The sequence below is a fragment of the Callithrix jacchus genome, chromosome 19, assembly GCF_049354715.1.
Source record: "Callithrix jacchus isolate 240 chromosome 19, calJac240_pri, whole genome shotgun sequence".
Lineage (NCBI taxonomy): Eukaryota > Metazoa > Chordata > Mammalia > Primates > Cebidae > Callithrix > Callithrix jacchus.
Genome location: NC_133520.1, coordinates 21,034,523 through 21,061,260, shown reverse-complemented (window position 1 = coordinate 21,061,260; position 26,738 = coordinate 21,034,523). Strand labels below are relative to the sequence as shown.

The window sequence follows — 26,738 nt, the reverse complement described above, 5'->3', positions numbered from 1 at the left end:
ACCCTGCCTCAAAAAAAAAGAGACAGAGAGTGAGATTGCTCATGATTTTATAAGAAACATCAACTTATTTTTTTCCAAACTCTTATCTGTGTTCTTTATGACAAATTGCTTACCAGTTTTGCTTCAAGTCCAAATATCGAATGTTGACTCCTTCTTTAATAGCTTCATAGTTACTTTCAGATCCCTACATGAAAACATCAATAATGTAAGCTTCTTGAGTGTAGGAATCATTTCTTTTCACCTTTATATCCCTAGCACCTAGTGAAGTGCTTCACCCATGATAGCTCAGTTGCTGAATGAAAATGTACATTTAAAAAAATCGCTAAGCAAGTAAGCCAGTGCATTCTGATATTTCTAGAGACTGACTACCTCATTTCCACTTAATCTGATAACTATACACTTGTTTATTACACTGAAATGTGTTGAAATAAATAAAACATTTAAGGGAACCAGCATTATCATACAACCATAAACGTGAATTACAGAGATGAGTATTATTGCTCCTTACCCAAATAGCATCAGTAATGTTTTCCTTCAGGGCTCTATTTATATCCCAACTATGCACATGTTTTTCCGAAGTATCATCTAATTCCCATTTACTGATGTTTGAACTTGTCAGGCTGTAAAAACTTGATTTCTCACTATCCCAAAGAACACCTGAAAGCTATTCAGAGAAGAAAAAGAAGTCAAATTCACAGAATAAGTTCTAATGTTAAAGAACTATTGTTTTAAAACTCAAATTTCACATATTTGATTAGTAATCCTAAAAGAATTCTTCATTCAGGACTTAAGAAAGGGATTCTGGGCCAGGCATGGTGTCTTAGCCCAGCAATCCTAGCACTTTGAGAGGCTGAGGCAGGTGAACTGCCTGAGCTCAGGAGTTCAAGACCACCCTAGGCAACATTGTGAAACCCCATCTCTACTAAAATACAAAAAAGTTGCTGTGCATGGTGGCACATGCCTGTAGCTCCAGCTACTCAGCTACTCAGGAGGCCTGGGGCAGGAGAATCACTTGAACCCGGAAGGTGGAGGTTGTGGTGAGCCGAGATCACACCATTGCACTCCAGGCTACGTAACAGAGCAAGACTCTGTCTCCAAAAAAAAAAGTAATCCTGAAATACAGCTTGACAGCAAGGTTGGATTCTACAGGCAGAAGGCCCAGGAGGACCAGAACTGAAAGATGGGAAAGTTATAGGGTCTTTAGAGAATAAGAAGTCATCCTGTTAACATTGGAATACAGACCACAAGTCAAAAAAAAAGCAAAAATAAGGATTCTTTGAAAAATAATGAGGCCAGGCGTGGTGGTTCATGCCTATAATTCCAACACCTTGGGAGCCCAAGGAGGAAGGATCATTTGAACTCAGGAGCTTGAGACCAGCCTGGGCAACATAGTGAGACCCTGTCTCTAATTTTAAAAATAAATAAAAATAAAAAATAATGAAAAATTAGGGACATATAGCAGAGAGTGTCGAAAGTGAATTTGCAAGTGTAGTGAGCAAGGGAGATATTATCAATAGCTTCTGAACACAGAATTGTGTTTCAATGCATTTGACAGAATGTGTGTAGTCATGTATAGGAGTGTTATTCTGCCTTTTCAGTATATACTTAATCATGAAGTATAGATACGTGCCTTTTTAAAGCTGGATATACATGATTGTTTTGTGTTAAAACCCTAGTTGTCTCTATTTCTGTCATCATGATTATGGCCACTGATGGGGCAGAAAGGCCAACAGTAAGTAAACTGAGCAGGCACCAGGAGCTTAGGTGAAATCTATCAAGAGTATAGGTTAGGGTATAACATCAAAAACCAAAATATGGGGACTGAAATGAGATTGCATAGAAGTTAAATCTTGCTGGGCAAGGTGGCTCACGCCTGTAATCCCAGCACTTTGGGAGGCTAAGGTGGGCGGATCATGAAGTCAAGAGATTGAGACCATCCTGGCCAACATGGTGAAACCCTGTTTCTACTAAAATACAAAAATTAACTGGGCACGGTGGCATGTGCCCGTAGTCCCAGCTACTCAGGAGGCTGAGCAGAAGAATCACTTGAAACTGGGAGGCAAAGGCTGCAGTGAGCCGAGACTGCACCACTGCACCCCAGCCTGGGCGACAAAGCGAGCAAGACTCCGTCTCAAAAAAAAAGAAGTTTTTCCTGGCAAATAACTAGCTTGCTACAGAAGTAGAGAAAGACACAAAAAATAACAAGGTTTTATGGCTGGGTCACTGAGAAAAAGTGATGGTACTCTTAATAACAGGTCAAAAGAGAAATGAATTTTATAGGGTTGAATAGTCAGTAGGAGGGATGAAAGAATACAATAAATTTGTTTTTACACATGTTAAGTTTAGGTTTAAGGAACATTCAAGGAAGCAGATGATGATAGTTATCTGAAAGAGGAGGGAAACAGCACAGTAAAAAGAGCATGTTCTTTAAATTCAGACAGGCCTGGGTATGATTCCCAGCTCTGCCACTCAGCAGTTACACACCTTCAGCCTCACTGAGGTGCTTCCTCATCTGTCAACTGGAGGGAAAGCACTCTTTACAGGTTGTCACAATGATTACACAATATGGATGTAACAACTACGGAGCATCTAGCAGAGCGTAGATGGTCCACAACATTAGCTCCCATCATGCTCCCTTCACTATGCTAGAGCATGGGGCAGAAGTCCAGCCAACAGCTCTAGACTTCAGTCATCCACACAGACAGCTGGAGGCATGGGAGGAGAGACACGCTTCCGGTCAAATCTATAAAGTCAAATTAATCTTCCAGAAACACATTTTAAATTTTACATAACAGTTTTAGTTCAAAAAAATGTACTTGTGAGATAATCTGTCTGATTTAAAGATATTAATGTTACAAGTTATGGGAGAAAGTATGAACTCATTTGATCATAATAAAAACAGGTCACTAAAAAGATCAAAGGTTTTATTTCACGATATTTTCAACTTATTGATTTAACTAAGAAATAAGCTTGTAAAATAGTTACTTAATAAACTTACTGTGAGATCACTACTAGGAGATAAAATTCCAAAAAGAGAAGAAACCCTTCGACCAATTCCTGAAAGCATGCCTTGCCCTTGAGGCAGGACGTGCTGATTAATCTTTCCTGAGCTCTCAGGTGTCAATCGAATTAGTTGGCTTCCTGATGAGGACAAAATAAAACTTCCTCCCTGTGAAAAAATATTATGAGATTAGTTCAGTTAAGCATCTAATGCGAAGCTAAAGAAAACTAACAAAAAATGCTTTGATACAGAGAAAAATTATTGTAATTGAAATAAATCTAAAAGAATACAAAATAGAACATTGTTATTTCATTAAAGTTATACATTTCAGAATCCATTCAGTTAATATTATTAATTCTACATGGAAAAACTTTCATAAGAGAAAAGAAAAACTGGCCGGGTGTGGTGACTCACGCCTGTAAAATCCCAGCACTTTGGGAGGCCAATGTGGGTGGATCACTTGAGGTCAGGAGATCAAGACCAGCCTGGCCAACATGGTGAAGCATTATCTCTACTAAATATACAAAAGTTAGCTGGGCATGGCAGCGCACACCTGTAATCCCAGCTACTTGGGAGGCTGAGGCACAAGAATTGCTTGAACCTGGGAGGTGGAGGTTGCAGTAAGCTGAGATTGCACCACTGCACTCCAGCCTGGGTGACACAGAGTGTCACAATAAAAACAAACAAAAAAACAACAACCCAAAAAAAAAAAAAAACTTTTGTACCAGAAAAAAATTTCATCATGTTTAAATTCAGATTTTTAAACTACAAGTTTCACCATATTGCAGATTCAACAAATTAGGTTATCAGATTTTATTTTTATTTTTTGTTTGCTATTTTACTTTATTTTTTAAGAGACAGGGTCTGCCTCTGTTACCCAGGCTGAAGTGCAGTGGTGAGATCACAGCTCACTGCAGCCTCAACCTCCTGGGCTCAAGTGATCCTCCTGCCTCAGCCTCCTGCATAGCTGCAACTACAGGCACAAACCACCACACCTAGATAATTTTTAATTTTTTTGTAGAGACAAAGTTTCACTATGTGGCTCAGGCTGGTCTTGAAGTCCTGGCCTCATGTAATCCTGCTGCCTCAGCCACCCAAAGTGGTGACATTACAGGCATGAGCCACCATACTCAGCCAGATTTTGTTTCTTTGTGAACCTACAAAGAAGATATTAGCAAACCCTTCTTTATAGTGTCTGACTTTTTTTTTTTTTTTTGAGACGGAGTCTTGCTCTGTCACCCAGGCTGGAGTGCAGTGGTACAGCCCTGGCTCACTGCAACCTCCACCTCCTGGGTTCAAGTGATTCTCCTACTTCAGCCTCCCAAGTAATTGAGACAACATCACGCGCCACCATGCCTGGCTAATTTTTATATTTTTGTAGAGACGGGGTTTCACCATATTGGCCAGGCTGATCTTGAACTCCCGACCTTGTGATCCAACTGCCTCGGCCCCCCAAAGTGCGGGGATTACAGGCATGAGCCACCACGTCCAGCCTATCTCTGATGGTTTTTAAGCCACTCTCATAAAATGTTTTTAAAAGAAATGCCTATCACTACCTACTATCTGATAATGAAATTTTAGAGTCCTATCAGAAGAGCCTCCATTGTCTAACTGTTCAAATCATAGCTCCTTACATTCTTCTCTTCCTTGTCTCATTTGGATCCTACCCTGGCCTGTATAGTAGTAGTCTCTTCAAAACTCCACATTTTTAGCCATCAAATCTCATTTCCAAGGCTGGGTACAGTGGCTCATGCTTGTAATCCCAGTACTTTGGGAGGCCAAAGCAGGAGTTATTGCTTGAGCCCAGGAGTTTGAGAACTGCCTGGGCAACATACGGAGATCCCATCTCTATTTTAAAAAATAAGTAAGAATCTCATTTTCAAGCCAAATCACAGGTTTCCAGTAAATATAAAGAAATATCCATGATATACCTGCACTGCTGTTAGGAAACTGTAAGTCTTATCACCTCCCAGATCTACAAAAGTCTCTGTGTGGGTATCTTCACTAGCAAGACTTGGCCAATAGCGGATGGATCCTTCTCTGGTGGCAACCATGACAGCAACAGCCTCAAAAGAAGATCATAACAATCAGCAATCACAATAAAAGAACTCAAAAACCAGGAGTCTGATGGCACTGATACAATAGGACAATTTACTATTTAATCAAGAAAAACCAGATATAAGAACTCACCAGTGTTTTGGTTTGCATTTCTCTAATGGCTAAAGATGCCAAACACCTCTTCATGCGCTTATTTGCCTACACTTATATCCTCACAAAGTGTCTGTTCAAGTCCTATCCTCTATTTTTAAATTATAATTTTCTTAACAAGTTTTTAGAATTTTTAAAAATATTCTGGAAACAAGTCCTATGTTAGCTACATGATTTACAAATCTTTTCCCACTCTGTAGCTTGTCTCTTCTTTTTCTTGTCTTTGGCAAAGCATTGTTTTAAATTTTTATTTTACTTTAATTTTAATTTTATCAAACATTTATTTTTATGGATCATGGCTTTGGTAATTTCCAACTCTGTCTAATCTCAGGTCATGACAATTTTCTCATGTTTTCTTCTAAAAGTTTTACTGTTTTTTTTTTTTCTTTTAAGAGTAAGAGTATCAGGGAAAAGTTTTACTGTTTTACATTTAGATCTATGACCCATTTCAAATTAATCCTTGTAATAAAGTTTAAGGTCTAGCAGAAAATTCAATACAATACAATACAAATTGGTGATTTGTAATTTTAAAATTACAAATGTTTCTACACTATGCATTGAAAGGACCATCCTTTCTCCCCTGAATTGCTTTTGCACCTTAGTCAAAGATCAAATGGATGCCTTTATGTGGATCTATAACTGTATTCTCTATTCTGTTACACTGACCTATTTGTGTAGCTCTCTTTGCCAATACCACCATGTCTTGATTTCTATAGCTTTATACTTATGTCTCAAAATCAAACAGGATGATTCCTCCAACTTTAGAATGTCCTTATTTAAAAAAGTTTATTTCAATAAGCTTTTAAGTCACCTACCTGGGTAGAATGTGCTTCACCTGAGGGAGCCGAATAAGACAAAGCCACCAAGTTGGCACTCTGGTGGAAATCACTAGTTGGCAGCTGAAGTTCTTTGCAAACAGATAACTGTAGAACAAACCCAAACAGAGAATCTTTCACATCAAATCCATTATTTTGAAGATGCATCTGATTTCCCTTCTCTGCATATTTTAGATTCTGACTCATTGCTGGAAACACCATTCTACAAATATTCTTTCTTCTTACATCTCATTTTAATCAGGCTTTCAGTAATTTTAAAACAAAGTATCTTAAGAGATATTGAATCATGAAAACTTAAATCTAGACCAAACTCTGAAGAACAACTATCGTAATTTCTTTCCAGTCTAGAAAAGTCCAGTTAACAGAAGGCTAAAGTTAAGAGAAGTGTTTAGGTTTTTCTATGGAACTTTCCCAAGCTACTCTTGATTTGTTTATCTGACATTTAAAATTAGCATGACCAAAGAGTAATTATACCAAGTTACCGAGGAAATACTTGCTAGACTCTCAGCCAAATATCAGGATCCCTCAGCTAACTCTGAATGTCCCCCATGACTTTTCCCTGACCTATTACTCCTAACCACAAATACCATTTTCTTTTTTCCTGGTTTTCTTTTCTGTTATTATTATGATTATTATACTTTAAGTTCTGGGGTACCTGTGCAGAATGTGCACGTTTATTACATAGGTTTATTACATAGGTATACATGTGCTGGAAGCGGTGGTGGCGGCGGAAAAAAAAAGGAATATGTGTGCCATGGTGGTTTGCTGCATCCGTCACCCCGTCATCTACATTAGGTATTTCTACTAATGCTATCCCTCCCTTATCCCCCCACCCCTTGCTATCCTCCCCTATCCCCCCACCCCTCGATAGGTCCCAGTGTGTGATGTTCCCCCAATGTGATGTGTTCTCATTGTTCAACACCCACTTATAAGTGAGAACATGTGGTGTTTTGTTTTCTTTTCTTGTGTCAGTTTGCTGAGAATGGTGGTTTCCAGCTTTATCCATGTCCCTGCAAAGGACATGATCTCATCCTTTTTATGGCTGCATAGTATTTCATGATGTATATGTGCCACATTTTCTTTATCCAGTCTATCATTGATAGACATTCAGGTTGGTTCCAAGTCTTTGCTATTGTACACAGTGCCACAATAAACATATGTGTGCATGTGTCTTTGTAACAGAATGATTTATAATCCTTTGAGTATACCCAGTAATGGGATTGCTGGGTCAAATAGTAACAAATACCATTTTATAGGCAGCAGTAACCCAAAGTTCAGCCCAAGTGAAGAGTTTAGGTAAGCAGGTGCCCTGAGTTAAAAGGGAACATGGCCAAGTGAGTAATGAGTGGTGGAAGAGAGTAGTATATCTACGCTGTAACAAACAGAAGAAAGGTTGCTGAGGATAAGTTACTAGACGTGCAAATGATAACCCACTGTTGGAAGTGGACAAGCTTAACTAGCAATTGGTGTCATTTTTTTTTAAATTTTATTAAGCATCATTCAGTAGATTCAACAAAACATAGTTCTATTGTCTCAGAAATATGCAAACTCAAAGTTCATTTGCTTATGTGGGTAGCATTTAGTCTGATACTTCATTAGGCAGACTAATTAGCATTATAGTCACTGAAAATTTTAATGACTCTAATTTTATTAAAAGCAAACACAAATCTTATTTTAAAATTATTAATACAGTGAAACTTTTTTCCCAATACACAAATGTGTACACATGCTCATTATATCACATCACTATGAAAATGCAAACCCTTAATACCTAAGTCGTTTCATATTTACTATCCTCTATCAACTGTAAAAATTAGGGTAAAAATTAAAAGTCAATTGGTATTCCTCTCCTCTATCTCCTTACAGCTCTCTAAAGAGCCATTACCTTAGTAATAGGCGACAGAGCAATCTTCCAAACAATGAGCTTCTCTTTGCACACCAGACAAACCCATCCACCTTCATCTATGTAAACAGTCATCTGATCATCGACTAAAGGAAAAAATGAGGTAAGTGATTAATCTTATAGTATAAATATAAATTTTTATTACCACACACACTATCCAAAAAAGTAATTATCACACTCAGAAAGGACTAATTCATAACAAATACTTTTGAATATTCCAAAATTATCAACCCTCAAAACAAGAGATCTATTTAACTCTGATAATCACCTTTAGAAATATATACAAAGGGGCGGGCGCAGTGGCTCACGCCTATAATCCCAGCAATTTGGGAGGCCGAGGCGGGTGGATCATGAGGTCAAGAGATCAAGACCATCCTGGTCAACAAGGTGAAACCCTGTCTCTACTAAAAATACAAAAAATTAGCTGGGCATGGTGGTGCGCGCCTGTAGTCCTAGCTACTCAGGAGGCTGAGGCAGGAGAATTGCTTGAACCCAGGAGGTGGAGGTTGCGGTGAGCTGAGATTGTGCCATTGCACTCCAGCCTGGTTAACAAGAGCGAAACTCCATCTCAAAAAAAAAAAAAAAAAGAAGTGTATTCAAAGGTAAAAAACAAAAACAAACAAACAAACAAAAATCCAAAGGCAAAAAGTATATTTGAGACATTTATTATTCCTTAATTTTTTTACAAACAGATCGAATAGCTTATTTCCTGTAAAACATATTTAGGCCAGGCATGGTGGCTCATGCTTATAAATCCCAATACTTCGGGAGGACAAGGTGGGAGGATTACTTGAGGCCAGTCTAGGCAACACCATGAGACCCCCATCTCTAAAAAATAAAAATAAATTTTAAAAATAGCCAGATTTGGCAGTGCACTCCCCAGCTACTAGGGTAACTGAGGCAGGAGGAGCACTTGAGCCCAGGAGACTGAAGCTGCAGTAAACCATGATCACATCACTCCCACCTGGGCAAGAGAGCAAGACTCCATATCAAAAAATATTCAGAAACAACAAAAAGGAAATATTTAGCAACATTTATAATTTTGGCGATAAAGTAACACAAATAATAAACTCATTAACTATATAAAACATTTCAAGGAAAATAACCTTCCTTCAAAAGCACATAATTTTCAAATAAGAGTGCCTTAAAGGAATGATAAATTATTTTGTTATATGGAGACAAAGAGTTACATTCTCTATTAAGTGACAAAATTAAATTAGCCTATGTCTTAAGTATTGGTGGTAAACCTCCACAAATGTGTTAACAGCCCTGGAAATTTTATTAATTTGAGCTTTGCTCTTTACTTAAAGAAGGGTAGAAGGGCAAAGTAAAAGACATAGATACTGTACAAGCAAAAATACCAAACCAAGCCCAGGCTAAGTGATGGCTTTTTGCTCAAGTGAAATATCTGCTCAGTAATTTTCTTTTTCTTGAAAGCACAACAACTCCAGATCCTCACCTGGCGTGGCCTGAAGGACTGACCTAACAGTAGTTGGCAGGTTTCTAAGTGAGGAAGAGTTCTTCAAGTTGACACACCTCTTTGTTTTACACATGCTGACTTTTAGGGACTCTCTAAATTTCTAGTTTGGGGCTGTGTTATTTAATCTAGTCTGTTAAAATACCAGGAGTACGTTAAAAGGCTTAAATCTAATTTAAACTGAAATATTAGAGAGAAAAAATATATATACACACATATATACATGTAACATGTATATTTATCTATCTATCTATTTATTTATTTAAAACAGAACGATGTATATAGAGGTTAGCAGTTGAGTTGTCTGAAAACGACTATCCCTAAAGCCCCCAAGGACTTACAGGCAAGATGTGCAAGTTCCAGTGGGTGAGATATATTCCTTCTTCTAAGACAGAGTACTTTAAGCTTGTTTTTTTCCTACTGTTATTCACAGTAATATATACAGTAAATATATTCACAGTATAATACATTTTACATCATGATATTGCGATATACAATTTAAGTAAAACAAACAAAATTTACTAAACATTATATGAGATGCATTCTATTCTATTTCTTCTTTTTTTTTAATGCTGGTCACGAACTGCTAAATTCACACCTACAATTTGAAAAACACTGTTCCAGAAAAATCACAAAGATGTAGAATTTTTGTTTTTTTTTGAGATGGAGTCTTGCTCTGTCGCCCAGGCTGGAGTGCAGTGGCACGACTTCGGCTCACTGCAACCTCCACCTCCTGAGTTCAAGCAATACTCCTGCCTCACTCAGCCTCCCAAGTAGCCGGGATTACAGGCGAGCACCATCATGCCCAACTAATTTTTATATTTTTAGTACAGACAGGATTTCCCCATGTTGGTCAGTTTGGTCTCAAACTCCTGACCTTGTGATCCAACTGCCTCGGCCTCCCAAAGTGCTGGGATTACAGGGTGAACCACTGTGTCCAGCCTAGAATTCACTTCTTAATAAAAATGACTTCAGCAGATACTAAGGCTGCTTTGAACTTTGCTCTTCCAGTATAAAGCTGCCTTTCTAAACTTGTGTTGATTTTATCTTTCAAAATTCCACACTCACCCTCTGCCAACAGACTTCTGAAGGTACCCACCACAATGGTAACATCACAAATTTGTGCACACAGCTTCTGGGATGCTACACAGGATCCAAAGATGGAAGTAGGATCCTATGCACTCTATTATTAAACCCAATAATGTGAGGTGCCAATTTTTTTTTTAACACTAAACTTCATAAACCTGATAACTCTTCAAATGGAACTGAATTTTGCATATACAATCTTTCCCCCTTTTATCTGCAGTTTCAAATACCTGTGGTCAATCACGGTCAGAAAATCGTTAAGTGGCAAATTCAAATGAACAATTCCTAAGTTACAAATTGCATGCTATTCTGAGTCACGTCATAAAATCTCATACTGTCCTGTCAACAGGTTGGAATCAACCCTTTGTGCAGCATATCCACACTGTATACACACCAAGCTTGTTCAACCCACGGCCCAGGGACACATGCGGCCCAACACAAATTTGTAAACTTTCTTAAAACATTATGAGATTAACGCACAGACCTTTTTTTTTTTTTTTAAAGCTCATCAGCTATTGCTAGTGTAAGTGTATTTTACATGTGGCTCAAGACAATTCTTCTTCTGAAGTGGCCCAGGGAAGCCAAAAGATTGGACACCGAGACTATCGAGCTGTTTGTTACTTAGAAGCTATCTCAGTTATTAGATCAACTATCCCAGTAATGTAATGTTTGTATTTTTACTTAATGACCCCAAAGTATAATAGTAGTGCTGCTGGTATATTGTTATAATTGTTCTATTTTATTATTAGTTATGTTGTTCATCTCTTACTATGCCTAATTTATAAACTAAACTTTATCATAGGTGTGTACATATTTAAAAGACATAGTATATACAGGGTACTATCCAAGGTTTCAGGCATCCACTGGGGGTCTTGGAAGATATCCCCCAAAGATAATGGGGGACTACTGTACAGTACCTAAAACCTAAAAATTAAAGAATTTGTGTTCAAATGAACTCATTCTCCTTCTCAAATTTATTATATACCTCAATGACAGTAAAAAACTAGACAGTTGGCTGGGCATGGTGGCTCATGCCGGTAATCCCAGCATTTTGGGAGGCCAAGGGGGACAGATCACCTGAGGTCAGGAGTTCAAGACCAGCCTGGCCAACATGGTGAAACCATCCCTACTAAAAATACAAAAAATTAGCCGGGCATGGTAGCTCATTCCTGTAGTCCCAGCTACTTGGGAGGCTGAAGCAGGAAACTCCCTTGAACCCAGGGGGCAGAGGTTGCAGTGAGCTGAGATCGTGCCACTGCACTCTGGCCTGAATGACATAGTGAGACTGTCTCAAAAACAAAACAAAACAAAACAAAAAAAACTAGACAGGCTACCCATCTCTCTCCATTTAGGTAAAGGTGTACTAGAGAAAACACAAATTTAACTCCATGCCACATCTAGGCTCCATTTTTAATTGCTAATACAGGTAAATGGAAAGATGACACGTACCTTCGGCCAATGTTAGGGCTTCCATGACTTTAACGGGAAGAGAAGATCCAAAGGTTTTCACATCATAGTTCACAAACTCAGTTACGGAGTGGTGTGGAAACATTCGTGTTGGTGTTCCTCTAAAGAAAGTTTATAGTACCTTACTTATAACTTAAAATTTTCCATTATTCTAATTTTTTATGTATATATTTTCACAATAAGGAGTTCTTCAAAAGAAATTAACACTGGCTTGTATTTATCATGTAATTAAACCTAATATTTTTCATGTGAAAAAAAAAACCACAAGATAGGATTCAGGAAAACCTGGCTTCAATCCCATATGCTCTAGTAATGAAATGCAGGCCTCTATTCACTTAAACTCCTTATAATTCTGCCTCCTCAGCTGTGAAATAATAAAGGCTGAACTAGACCAGTGTTTTTTTCAAACAGCAGGTCATTTTGCAGATCTCAAATCGACATTTTGGAAAGCCAGAATATAGAACATCAGCTTTTACCATATATTATGGTTAAAAAACAAACAAACAAACAAACAAACAACAACAACAACAACAAAATATATATATATATATATAAAACTTTTATCACATGATGCAACAGTACTGGTCAAATATATTTTACAAATATTGGCTCAGATGAGATTCAAGCTCTCATTTTGCTTTAGGGTTATTCATTTATTTATTTTTAAGAATCTATCATATCTGGCCAGGGCAGTGGCTCTTGCCTATAATTCCAGCACTCTGGGAGGCTGTAGCAGGAAGACTGCTTGAGACCAGGAGTTCAAGACCAGGCTGGGCAACATGGCAAGACCTTGTCTCTACAAAAATTATTTTTTTGAGATGGAGTTTTGCTCTTGTTGCCCAGGCTGGAGTGCAATGGAGCAATCTTGGCTTACTGCAACCTCTGCCTCCTGGGTTCAAGCAATTCTCCTCCCTCAGCCTCCCAAGTAGCGGGGATTACAGGCATGCAAGACCACGCCCAGCAAGTTTTGTATTTTTAGTAGAGATGGGGTTTCTTCATGTTGGTCAGGCTGAACTGCTGACAACTGATCTGCCCACCTCGGCCTCCCAAAGTGCTGGGATTAAAGGTGTGAGCCACCATGCCTGGCCACAAAAATTTTTTTAAATTAGCCAGGTATTGTGGCACCAGCCTGTAGCCTGGGTAACAGAGAGCAAGACTCTGTCTCTTAAAACAAAAAAACACCTCTCAGACCTGAACAACCAAGCAAGAAATCAAACAGGTTACGAGCATCAGCTGTTACATGGCCTTCAACAGCGGATATCACAATAAAAACGTTACTTCCTCCTCACTCTCTTCTTAACATTTAGAATAATATTGTCAATCACCAGAATAAAAGTTATTATACCTTTCATCATGAGAATTAAATGAGGAGCTGTACATAGAGAATGGCTGAGGGCTTTGTTTCCTCACAGATAACAAAGGTTTTTCTTCAAATGATCACCAGAAAGAAGAGATTTTAAAACAACACCACACACAGTAAACACTTTTATTCTCCAACTTTTCTCAAAAGGAGAAGAAAACACTGCCAAGATCAGCACTTTGAAAAGTACTTTTCGAAATATGCCAAAACAAGTCAAAGATACAGTGTATTCTTTCAAAACCACTTCTTTAAAGTACTGCAAAATTTTACAGATAAATTTTAACCATAATTTCAAGACACAATACTTTGTGCTTCCCTGCAGGGGAAAATTCATTTTTTATAGATGAATTCAAAGAAAACTATGCAGAAACACATTATCTTCTAAAGTTTTAGGTTACTTATGAACATGGTGTGTGTGTGTGATGATTTTACCGGTGTGCTCCAACCAGCAGTTTTAGTAACAAAACTATCACAGTACTCTTATGTCACTTACGTAAAGCCTTTTCCCTATACTTTACCTAGAAAGTTAAATTCTGTAGCTAGGAAACCTTTAGTTATCAATCATCAGATACTAATGTCAGTTAGTATATTAAGCATTAAACAATGATCTTTCAGGACTGGAGATCCTCATTATCACCATCACCTTACATCTGCATCGTGGCAAGTCATACTAACTCCTCTGGTGAGACATATTATCGCCATTCCACAGATGAAGAAAATCACGAGTGATTTACACCAGATCACAGAGGTCATAGGTGGGAAGTGGGTAACCACTGATTCGAATCCAGTTTGTACTTCACTTCTGCACAAAGGTATCCATGAAAAATGCAAAGTGGGGACTCAATGATAAAGTGAAGTGGATATGACCTCCAAGAGTGGAAAAGGTCTATTTTCCAATAATCTGGCATTCTCTTCCGCCGGCCCCAGTTCCGAAGGCTTCTGAAGACACCAACCCGTCCGGCTTACTGAGGCCCGTGAGCCTGTTGGTCGCTAGACCCAACCACGGTGATCACTTACCGCGAGCTCAGAGAGCTACGCCGGCCGACCGGCGAGAAGAGCACTGGGGAACTGACTGCAGACCCCAAGGGCAGACCCTTCCTGCTTGCCGTCCGGGGCGTGGAGCTGGGCCCGAGTCCGACCAGTGGGCCCCTTCGGGACCCGGGACCCGGGGTCCGCGGAGAGGGGGCGGCTGGAAACATGCTCAGAGCAAGCAGTAACGAGAACAGCGCGGGATGCGGCAGCCGGGTCGCAGTTCGGCCTGCGCGCGGAGCTTGAACGGTTAAGGGGCGGGATGGCGCGCGATGATGACGTCGAATGCAGCGTCTCCTGCGGGGTGTAGTCGGAGCACCAGCGGGAGCGCGGTCTTGACCTTAAATACGGCGTTGAGCCCGCGGGGGAGGTCGGGAAGGTGGCCCCAGATCAGAACCGTGGGAGTGCCGAGGTTCCAGGGACGTGAAGCCGGAAAGCCAGGCGTCCTTCTTGACTGCGCTTAGGTGGAACTGGCCCTCCAGCAGCTTGAACGCAGCGTCTTTGCACACTGGTAGTTCCTGAGCCTCTTGTGAAGTGAAAGATGTACCGCAGTCCAAGCTGAGGAGGGAGAAAAACCGTAAAGCTGACACGTATCGCACTGTTACATTCGTTCTTTGGTTTGCCATTTTCCCATTCAACTCTGCGCAGTCTCATCCACGCTAATGACGCCACAAATCCTTGTCTCTAACCTGGATTCAGCTCAAAGCCCCCAGACCCCTATCAGTCAGCTCCCTAGGGGAACTTTCACCTGGATGTCCTGCGGACTCCTCACAATCCACTCATGAAAAGCGCATTCATTTTTTTCCTTTTGGACCCTTCTCCTCTCACCACCTCTGTTCCAGCTTGGTAAAACTGGCCAGTTGTCCAAGCCCTATCTGCAGTCATCCCTCACACTTACCTCCACTCTAAGATCCTGGTAACGTTGTAGCTCCTGCGTATCTGTACTAGAGCACACGTTTGCGCTCCCTCTGCCCTGGTTCTGGTACTTAGCTTTTCCTCAACCACTGCATAGCCTCTTTTCTGCCAGTGGGAGGAAGTGGGGAGATGGGGAGAGGGTTCCTTACCTCTTTCTGGTCTTACTCCACCCTATCTTCTCACTGCCAACACAATGCATTAAGGCAAACCTAATGCTGCACTTGGGCCTGTAAATGCTTCAGTGGCTGACCGTTGCCAGTAGGTTATTTGCTAAGCTCCTTTACAAGGTCCTATGTGATATAACTCAGGTTGTTTTGTCCGTATTGTACTTCCACCACTTCCCACTTGCACTCCACTTTCCAAGATCTTAACCCAAATCCCGCTCCAATGCCTGTGTACGTGTTCCTTTCACCTGCAGTGCACTCCCTGCCTTGTTGGTCTAGATCTTTCTGGACCTTATGCATCAAGAGCCTACCGTATGCATCAAGTCAGTTCCGTGCTGCCTTCTCAGTGAAACTTCCACAGGATTAGGTACCTTTGTTCTCTCTGCTCCTATGTGTAGACTATTTTTATCTTGCATAATAGTTTGTTTTCATAACTGTGTCTCAAGCACCTCCTTTTAAATGTCTTGACAGCAGGGGCAGTGACTTTGTTACCTTTGTGGCACACAGTAAGACACATAGTGAACTTTCATTCAACATGTGTTGAAATAAGGGAATGGTTAAGTAAACAGTGATGTATCCACATGTGGGAGACCACAGTGTGGGTGTCAGCTGTTGGCATTACTCTGGGAAGCCACTCTTCTGTCTATGCACGTCAGTGGCATCTGAGCAGTCATCTTGCCAAGGTTATATAGGCAAGCTGCTTTACCACTTCTTCCACATGGGTGTCTAACCCAACTTGGCAGCTTGTTGAGTCTTACAGCTCTGAGAGCCCAGGACATTTCCTCCTGTTTCATTCTTACAAGGAGGGGTGTGAAATAGGCAGTTATTAACTATGAACTCTCTAGTGTTAATAGTTGTATCTGAGAGGATGGGTGGGATCAGTTTTATTCTTGTGCTTTGTTGGACTGGTTAGTGGTTTCCCCACCATCCTGTTATAAAAGTTGCTGTTTGCAGGAACTAAAATGACTTGCCAGCATCTTTGAGCCAGAACTTCCCTGGAGTCCAAATGTATGACTATTAAAGGATAGTGAGGCAACAGCGCTAGAACTCATCCATTTGTTATGGATTTAGTGAGTGCCCACTATGTGCCAGGCTATGTGATAACTGCTAAGGCTTATAACTAAACAAAGCTCAATGGGTCCTACCCTCATGGAGATGGCAGACCAATGAGAAAGACAGACACCAAACAAATGAACACAAATAAGTATACAGCTACAAGCTGAGATGTGTACTATGAAGGAAAAGAGCAAGATGTATGAGAGAAAATCACTGGAGTTACCTAATTTTGGATGGAGGTCTATAAAGGCCTCTGGGAGAAATGGACATTTAACCTGAGACGTGAAGCATAAGAGAATAGGAGGAAGAATGTTTCAGGCAGAGGATCCTTGGGCAAAGGTCCTGAAGCAGCAAAGGCTTGATGTGTTCTAGGGACTTTATTTATTTTTATTTTACTTTATTATTTTTCTAGAGATTGGGTCTCACTCTTTTGCCCAGGCTGGAGTGCAGTGGCATGATCAAATCTCACCACAGCCTCAACCTTCTGGGCTTCAGTGATCCTCTGTCTCATCCTCTGAGTTGGGACCATGGGCATGTACCACCACGCCTGCCTATTTTTTTATTTTTATTTTTAGAAATGGGGTCTCACAGCCAAGCACTGGCTCACACCTGTAATCCCAGCACCTGGCAAGACTAAAGTGCAGGAGGATGGCTTGAGGCCAGTAGTTCAAGACCAGCCCCTAGACAACATAGTGAGACCCTGTCTCCCCAAGAAATTTAATTTTAAATTCTAAAAAAATACAATAAATAAATGGGCTCTTGCTGTATTTCCCAGGCTAGTCTCAAACTCCTCGCCTTGAGTGATCCTCAAGACTTAGCCTCTTGAGTAGCTGGGATTAGAGCCAGGGACTTTAGGCAAACAAATCAACCTCAAAGACTAAAAGCAGAGGACATTGGAGAAATAAGGAGAGACCATGAATGGCCTTGTAGGCACTGTCAAATAAGACCCTAGAGAAAACGGATGGCACCCTCAAGCTAGCTAGTTAAAAGAATTTAATAAAGGACTGTTGGGGCTGGGAGCAGTGGCTCATACCTGTAATCCCAGCACTTTGGGAGGCTGAGGCAGGCAGATCACCTGAGGTCAGCAGTTTGAGACCAGCCTGGCCAACATGGCGAAACCCTGTCTTTACTAAAAATACAAACATTAGCTGGGCATGGTGGTGCACACCTGTAGTCCCCGCTACTCAAGGGGACTTCAAGGCAGAAGAATCACTTGAACTTGGGAGGAGGAGGTTGCAGTGAGCTGAGATTGTGCCACTGTACTCCAGCTTGAGTGACAGAGTAAGACTGTCACAAAAATAAAATATGTGCCATGGTGGTTTGTGGCACCTATCAACCCATCACCTAGGTATTAAGTCCCACATGCATTAACTATTTTTCATGATGATCTTCCTCCCCCAACCCTCCCAGAGATGTTTTTAAAAATGGTAACAGTTCATGTTGAAAAGTTTGTGGAGAAACAAGCACTGCTTACATATCCATCTGGTGGATTATAAATGAGTACAATCTTTTAAGAGGACAGTTTCTATCAAAAAGCCTTATAATTACCTGGCAATTTCATCTTAGAAATTTATATTTAAAAAAATCAAATAACAAAGACAGTATTATTTACAATAGTGAAGGAAGTAGAAAGTAACATAAATGGCCAACTATAGATTTATAGTGCATCCACATTTGGAAAACTGAAAAAAAATGCAGAGGTCCTGAGTCTTAAAAAGAAAACAAGAACAAAAAGCATCATGGAAAGCAGTATTTAAAAGAATACATGTGGATGTGAATAACGAGCACCTAAAAATGTAGGAAAATCTTCATCATGCAAATTTCTGAAAATCAGTTTGGTTAAAAATAGTACGTGCAGAGAATTAAGTCAAATTTGCAATTATGTAAGATGCATAAATCTAGAGATCCAATGTACAGCATAAGGATTACAGTTTACATTGTATTATATCCTGAAAATTTGCTAACAGGAGATTTTAGAGACTTTCCTCAAAAAAAAAAACCCCAAAATTTTAGTAACCATAGAAGGTGATGGATAGAATAATTTGCTTGACTATAATTAGTTTACTGTGCATATACATATCAATATCATGTACACCTTAAATATATAGAATAAAAAATCGTATGTGCAGTGACAGGGTTCGGGACTGCCACCCCAAAATGTGGCACCTGGGCACTTGAGAACACAGTAGAAGCAGGAAGATCACTCTCTGACCTTCTTGCACCCTTCTCCCCTGAAGCAGGTCATAAGACCCTCATTGAGAGATGCCTTTCCCATACCTGGAGGAAAGAAACATCCTTATCTCTGAAGACACAGGGCCACAGAGAAGAGTCTGAACAAACAGGCTTACCAAGTTCTCCCAGTTTTTACCATTAGATCAGACCTTTGTCCAGTCACCTTTCTGCAAGTTCTGCATTCATCAAACCTAGGCATAAAAATGCACAAGTTTCCCTGTTTCTTTGGGTCTTCATTTCTTTCTTTCTTTTTTCTTTCTTTCTTTCTTTTTTTTTTTTTTTTGAGATGGAGTTTTGCTCTTGTTACCCAGGCTGGAGTGCAATGGCGCGATCTTGGCTCACCACAACCTCCGCCTCCTGGGTTCAGGCAATTCTCCTGCCTCAGCCTCCTGAGTAGCTGGGATTACAGGCACGTGCCACCACACCCAGCTAATTTTTTGTATTTTTAGTAGAGACGGGGTTTCACCATGTTGACCATGATGGTCTCCATCTCTTGACCTCGTGATCCACCCTCCGGGGCCTCCCAAAGTGCTGTTATTACAGGCTTGAGCCACCGCGCCCAGCGGGTCTTCCATTTCTTTCAAAGACTTCTATGTCACCTTAAACTTTTAAATAAATTTACATGCTTTTCTCTTGTAAATCTTCTTTCTGTTATAGGGGGATTAGCCATGAACCTAAGATGGGAAGAAAAGATATTTCTTTTCCCCTACATGAAGTATAAGCACACTTAAATTTTATTAACATAAATAAAAGAAGACCTCCCCAAGGTAGAGTGTCCATTAAATTCATTTGATAAACACTTCCTGAGCATCTTCGATTGTGCTAGGTCCTGTGCTAGGTGCATGTTCTGCCTCCCTCACAAAGCTAGTGCAAGGGTTGGCAAACAGCTGTTTTGTATAGCCTGCAGGCTACAGATAAGTTTTAGTTTTAATTTGTTGAAAAAATCCAGAGAAGAATATCTCATGACACATTAAAAATACAAGAAATTCAAATTTCAGTGTCCACAAACAGCCTGCTTGTTCCCGTAGGAACTGTTGTTCCCATATGTGTGAGGTGCCCAGCCACCTTGTGGTTCCACTTGGAGATGTGCCTCCCCCCTGTACATCCTTCCCAAAGTATCACCTTTGCAGTTAAGATCAAACATTGATTTATGTGGGACTAACAACTGCAATCAACAATAGGAAAGCAGCCAGAATGATTTGCAGATGTGCTGGAATGATTACACTCCTATTCCCAAGCATGGTAATTAATGTGTTAGAATGGAGAGGCACAGGAACTATGAAGAACTCATGGAAATCACCCACACCCAGTCATTTTCAGAGCACTCATCTAATCCTTATCTGTCAATGAAACTTTTTGAGATGGCTCTAAATCTCAGTGTAGTTTAGAAGTCCTTCAAGTAGTGCAGAAGTTTTTCACTGTCTTTGGCATTAGCAAAGTTTCTGTCAGGTTATCTCAGCTTCTAGGCCATATAGTCTCTGTCACAACTCCTCCCCCTTGTGGCTGTAAGGTGAAAGCAGCCATAGACAATTCCTACAGGAACAAGCAGGCTGTTTATGGACACTGAAATTTGAATTTCTTGTATTTTTAATGTGTCATGAGATATTCTCTGGATTTTCCCAACAATTTAAAACTGTAAAAACTATCTGTAGCCTACAGGCTATACAAAAACAGCTGTTTACCGACCCTTGCACTAGCTTTGTGAGGGAAGCAGAGCCTGCATCTAGCACAGGACTTAGCACAATCGAAGATGCTCAGTGTTTACTGAATGAATTCAGTGGACAGAGATTACCAGGAAAACTCCATGATGCCTCAGAATACACTCCAAAGGAACATTTACAATGTAGTTTTCACGTAATTTTTTCATCTATATATGTTTTGTAACATTTATACTGGTTTTCACTTATTTACTTTGAGATGGAGTCTCTCTCTGTCACCCAGACTGGAGTGCAGTGGTGTGATGTTGGTTCACTGCACCCTCTGCTTCCGAGGTTCAAGTGATTCTACTGCCTCAGCCTCCCGAGTAGCTTGGATTACAGGCATGAGCCACGACCCTGGCCAGGAATTCATCTTATTTTATAAAACTGCCAAAGCTTATAAAAAATAAAAACCAGGTCAGGTGCGGTGGCTTACTCCTGTAATCCCAGCACTTTGGGAGGCTGAGGTGGAAGGATTGCTTGAGCTCAGGAGTTCGAGACCAGCCTGGCCAACACGGTGAAACCTTCTCAACTAAAAATTCAAAAAGTAGCCGGGCATGGTGGTGCACATCTGTAGTCCCAGATAGGAAGCTGAGGCAAAAGAATCACTTGAACCCGGGAGGCAGAGGTTGCAGTGGTCAGGATCATGCCACTGCACTCCAGCCTGGGTGACATGAGACTCCATCCCCCCCCAGAAAAAAGTGGATTCCCAAAATGGAGCCATACTTTTATAAGAGTGCACTTACAAGGGTTTCACTTACAGTGGTTTAACTTGTGATCATTTTTTTTTTTTTTTTTTTTTTTTTGCTGTTGTTACCCAGACTGGAGTGCAATGGCACGATCTTGGCTCACCGCAACCTCCGCCTTCTGGGTTCAAGTAATTCTCCTGCCTCAGCCTCCTGAGTAGCTGGGACTACAGGCGTGCACCACCATGCCCAGCTAAGTTTTGTATTTTTAGTAGAGACAGGATTTCACCCTGTTGACCAGGATGGTCTTGATCTCTTGACCTCGTGATCCACCTGCCTCGGCCTCTCAAAGTGCTGGGATTATAGGCGTGAGCCACCGCGCCCGGCCCACTTGTGATCATTCTTTGGGAACCTGTCAGGCTCAGGGTCAGGGGAGACCTTGCACATAGAGACAAGCCTGAGAGGGTGTATAACAAAATGCTGAGCTCAACAATGTGAAATTTTATCTTCACATGTAGGATTTCAGGTCATTTAAATTTTCTTTTTTGCTTATTTTCTAAATTGTTTACATGAAGATACATTTCCCTTCAAAGGCTCTCCATGCACATAGGACAAAAGGTAAGATTTTCAGCATGGCTTTGAGCTGGGCACTGCCTATCTTGCTAATATCTTGTTTCATGATTTCCTGCCTGAAATTGTGTATGTCATTAATGCTGAATTAATTCACAACTTGCCTGTGCTTAGTTCCTCCTCTGTGAGATGGGGAAGATAAATATTTGTCTAAATTACAGGCTTGTAGAAGTATCAAATGTAACATGCAAACACTCTGGAAACAAAACAGTGATACCAGAACATACACCTCTGTATGATGTTTAGCTGCTTTTTTTTTTTTTTTAGAATTTTGTATCCAGCAAAAGTTTTTTTTCTTTTGCATTCTTGTTATTAATTTTTCCCTGCCTTACAGCTCCTTCAAAACTAGAGTCCTTTGAGGGCAGAAACTGTGCCTTAGTCATCTATCATCAACTCCACAGCACAGTTCCTTGTCCCTGGTGGGGGTAGGAGATACTTATTTACTGCACTGAAACAACTAAACAGAATGTTTGTAAGTAGGAAACAAGTGATGACATTAACAAACTTTGATCAGGAGGAATGAATGGGACTTTTAATTACAACATGTTTTTCTATTTGTGTAATGTTAGTCTTTTCTTTTTTTTTTTTTTAATCTCAGACGGAGTTTCGCTGTTGTTACCCAGGCTGGACTGCAATGGCATGATCTCGGCTTACCACAACCTCCGCCTCCTGGGTTCAAGCAATTCTCCTGCCTCAGCCTCCCGAGTAGTTGGGACTACAGGCACCCACCACCATGCCCAGCTAATTTTTGTATTTTTAGCTGGGGTTTCACCTTGTTGACCAGGATGGTCTCGATCTCTTGACCTCGTGATCCACCCACCTCAGCCTCCCAAAGTGCTGGGATTACAGGTGTGAACCACTGCGCCCGGCTATGTTAAGTCTTTTCTGGATTCCTGAATCTCCACAGCCAAATTCTAGTAAGCAACAATGTAGTTTTATAAGAAGTGACAGACTGCTGCTTTGGTTCTTAGGTCATTAAAAAAAAGTGACAGACACAGATAAAGTTCACTATAAATTTTAATCTATGATTAAAATATTACCTAAAGATATAATTGAATATCATGTATCAGAAAATAAAACATAACAATGAAATGCAATTTTGTAAATACTTCTATGGTACAAGGATTATTTTTCTCAGATTCAACCTTGTAATTATGTTTTGTTTGCTTTCTGAAAATCACACTTTATAAAGAACACAAGTAGAACTTGTTAAAATGATTGTCACAGATATACTGTTTACTAATTCAAAGAACACTACATTCATTCATTCATATCAATTTTATTCATTAATAAATTATGAAGAATGAAATATAATATTCCATGTTTTTCATGAAATAGTGGTTTCGTCTTCCAGTCTAATCAGGGAACTAATAAATGCTTAGTTCATGGAAATACTTCCGTTTTATTTACACTGACATAATTACTTATTGGAGTCTAGCCTCATCAGTGGAGAAAAAGCACTTTTTCTAAAGGCAACAGCAAATTAACAGCACTGATACAAATTATAGCAAATTCAATGGTTGTCAGCATTGCTTTAGGAATTTTGAGACTTAATAAAACTATAACCATAAATAAAAGGGCTTATTAATGTCTTCTTTTCAGGAGAGTGATACATTCTGAAGGTTTTTTGTTATTCTGTTGAATAGTAAGAACTTCCAAACTTAAATGTCTTAAGGCTAAATGGTAGTTATAGTCCTCAGATTTTAGCCTTATTAATGAAATTCTAAAAGTATTATAAAAAAATGAAGATTCAATTTGTCTTGGAATTATAAATTTGTAACAGATATTTTTCAAAATACATGCCTTCAAACAACTTAAATGCAAAATTCATTCATTCTTAATACCCAACAGTTAATGCCTTGCTTCCCAAAAGTACTCATATAAACATTGAATTAAAAAAACAGGTTTTCCTGTGTAAAAAATGCAGTTTCTGCCCTTTTAAAAACATGTCAGGCTTTCATGTGCCAAAATGTTGAAAACTGCACATACTGAAACATAGTTCCCATAGGAACACATATTCCTCAACTCTCACACATTTGAAGACACAGGAGATGGGCAACATAAATGTTCCCTTCTTTCCAGCTGACTTTAACTAGTTAACCAGGTTTGCTTCATGAGATTATCAGAATAAAATAAAGGGTTAAATTTTCATTTTCCATTACTTTACCTAGTAAAATTAGACTTAAAGCAGGTGGAATACTACCAGAAGAATTACACAGTGATTGGTAAACTGGCCTAAAATAATCAGGCTTTTTATTTGTAATTCCCTTTTAAAAGTTGTCATTTGACAATAACTTCAATCTTTAACAGCAAGGAAAAGAAAATGAGGTGCCATGCTATATTCATTAAAATATTTCACGATAAAAGAAAATACAAAACCTGAAAATAACTTCAGTGCTATAGACATTTAAAAAGTTGCAATTATTAAAACTCTGAATAAAAAGATCTTGAGAACAGGTACATTTCAAAATAATATTTTACATACTTTGGAAAAAATAGGTATTTTTCAAATAACTTGTTACATAGTTTACATATTTCATATAGTCTCTTTTTTTCTGCGTCACTATTTTGTATTAAAGTCTTTCATATTGTTTACCAGTAATTGCTTCTTTATGCTGACATAAAACTTTGTTTGTTCATTAGTTTTCTGTATATCCCATTTGGTTTTGAAAGCAGTTCTTCATGTTTTCCATATTCAGTAATTTTTCCTTGGTCAAGAACAGCAACCACATTAGCATTCTTAATGGTGGAGAGACGATGGGCAATAATTAACACCGTTCTTCCATCCATCAGTCGATCTAGAGCTTCTTGAACAAGGAACTCATTTTCAGCATCCAGCGCACTGACACAGGAGCACACACATAAGAAAGCAAAGATGTCAGTGCCAGCCGTACTCCAGGCTCATGTACTTCCTGATACACAGCGGCCCTTCCTGAGCAATGAATTTTTACTAAGATCAAAATTTCAGCTGTTTGGGACTCCTTGATCTCCATAAAACTATACTGTGATATAAGGAGAAAGGCATTCTGTACAGTTGCAGCTTACAGAATGATTAGGATTGATAGCAACCATGTCTGAAGTGGACCTAGAACCCTCAATTATGACTCAGTCTGCCCACTGCTTTTCAACTCTCATTATTTATTCAGCCTCCATCAATTTAAAGTAAAGGGGGGGAAGCATTTTCAGTTATATCCACTTTGAGGTACAGAATTAAAACGTTTTGGTGAAGAAAGAATTTGGTTTCCTACATATAATCACATAAATTATTAAGATATCCTCACCTGGTTGCTTCATCTAGGAGAAGAATTTTGGGATTCTGAAGAAGGAAAAAAAAAGATAAAATAATTTTATTGGAAAAACACAAACTCTGAGCAATAAAAAGGAGTAAAATTCTGACACATGCCACAATGTGGATGAAACTTGGAAACTTATGCTAAGTAAAAGAAGCCAGACACAAAGGATCACACACTATGAATTCACTTATGTGAAATGTAGAAATGCAGAAAGAAGATTAGTGGATAGCTGGGGCTGGGTTCAAGTAGGAAATAAGGAAGGGGAGCTGCATGGATGCTAAAGATTAGAGGGTCCCTGGTGGGAGTGATGAAAATGTTCTAAAATTGTGGTGATAGATGCACAACACTGAATACACTAAAAACCAATGAATTGTATTTAAATGGACAAATTATGTAGTGTGTGAATTATATCTCAAAGTTGTTACAAAAAACCCCATAAATTACTAAGTGTCTGGTATAAGTACATAAATGAAAGAATTAGAGACTATTTTAAACAATCAACAGAGTAATCACTAGTACATAAATGAAAGATTAGAGATTATTTTAAATGATCAACAGAGCAATTTTATCCTGCTGGTTAGGGAGGTGGAAATCTAAAATGAGTAAGGTGGGCAGATGGTGGCTCACACCTGTAATCCCAGCACTTTGGGAGGCCAAGGCAGGTGAATCACCTGAGGTCAGGAGTTCAAGACCAGCCTAGCCAACATGGCAAAACCCCATCTCTACTATACAAAAAAAATGAGCTGAGCACAGTGGCGCATGTCTGTAATCGCAGCTACTCAAATGCTAAGGCAGGAGAATAGCTTGAACCTGGGAAGTGGAGGTTGCAGTGAGCTGAGATTATACCACTGCACTCCAGTGTGGGCAACAGAGCAAGACTCCATCTCAGAAAATAAATATATACATACATACATACATACATACATACAATGAATAAGGCTGGATGTGGTGCCTCACACCTGTAATACCAGCAGTCTGGTAGGCTGAGGGGTGAAGACTACTTGAGCCTAGAAGTTCAAGACTAGCCTGGGCAAAATAGCAAGACCCCATCTCTACCAAAAAAAAATTTTTTTTAATTAGCTGGGTTTGGTATGGTATGCCCCTATAGTCTTAGCTACCCAGGAGGCTGAGGCAGGAAAATCACTGAGGCCCAGGAGGTCAAGGCTACAGTGAGCCATGATCACACTGCTGCACTCCAGCCTGGGTGACAGAATGAGACCCTGTCATAAATTTAAAAATTAATAAAATTAAAAAGAAATAGTTAATAACTTTAAAGGTCCTGTTTATAGTTAATTTAGAAATAATAAATAACTTTGGGAAGCCAAGGCAGGTGGATCACTTGAGGTTGGGAGTTGGAGACCAGCTTGGCCAACATGGTGAAACCCCACCTCTACTACAAATATAGAAATCATCTGGGCGTGGTGGCACGCAGCTGTGATTCCAGCTACTTGGGAGGCCGTGGCACAAGAATCTCTTGCAACCTGGGAGGTGGAGGTTGCAGTGAGCTGGGATTGTACCACTGCACTCCAGCCTGGGAGATAGAGTGAGATTCTGTCTCAAAATTAAATTAAATTAAATTGAAACTAACACATAAGACAAAAAAAAAAAAAAAAAAAAACGAATATGATGTAGGTAAAACATTAAATTCTAGCTTTGAAAATGAAAACATACATCCTCAGAAAAAGGTAGCTACTATTC

General features: G+C 39.6%; 2 protein-coding genes across 3 annotated transcripts in view; both read right to left on the bottom strand.

Moving 5' to 3' along the window:
• Positions 1–14,615, bottom strand: part of NUP133 (nucleoporin 133) — a 76,935-nt gene extending 62,320 nt beyond the window's left edge. The window contains exons 1-8 of the mRNA XM_002760571.7: positions 14,356–14,615; positions 11,961–12,079; positions 7,931–8,034; positions 6,025–6,132; positions 4,933–5,067; positions 2,999–3,169; positions 509–664; positions 114–184 (exon numbers count right to left, since the gene is read on the bottom strand). Of these exons, the coding sequence (XP_002760617.4) occupies positions 114–184; positions 509–664; positions 2,999–3,169; positions 4,933–5,067; positions 6,025–6,132; positions 7,931–8,034; positions 11,961–12,079; positions 14,356–14,537 (1,046 nt within the window). The 5' untranslated portion in view covers positions 14,538–14,615. The remainder of the gene's footprint in view (positions 1–113; positions 185–508; positions 665–2,998; positions 3,170–4,932; positions 5,068–6,024; positions 6,133–7,930; positions 8,035–11,960; positions 12,080–14,355) is intronic.
• An 8,131-nt stretch (positions 14,616–22,746) lies between these two features.
• The window catches only part of ABCB10 (ATP binding cassette subfamily B member 10), a 40,271-nt gene continuing 36,279 nt past the window's right edge, over positions 22,747–26,738 (bottom strand). For both annotated transcript variants that reach the window (XR_013529765.1, XM_008985290.5), the window contains exons 12-13: positions 25,029–25,063; positions 22,747–24,589 (exon numbers count right to left, since the gene is read on the bottom strand). Coding sequence is in view for 1 of the 2 variants with exons in the window: in XM_008985290.5 (XP_008983538.2) it covers positions 24,358–24,589; positions 25,029–25,063 (267 nt within the window). In the remaining variant the exon portion in view is untranslated. The remainder of the gene's footprint in view (positions 24,590–25,028; positions 25,064–26,738) is intronic.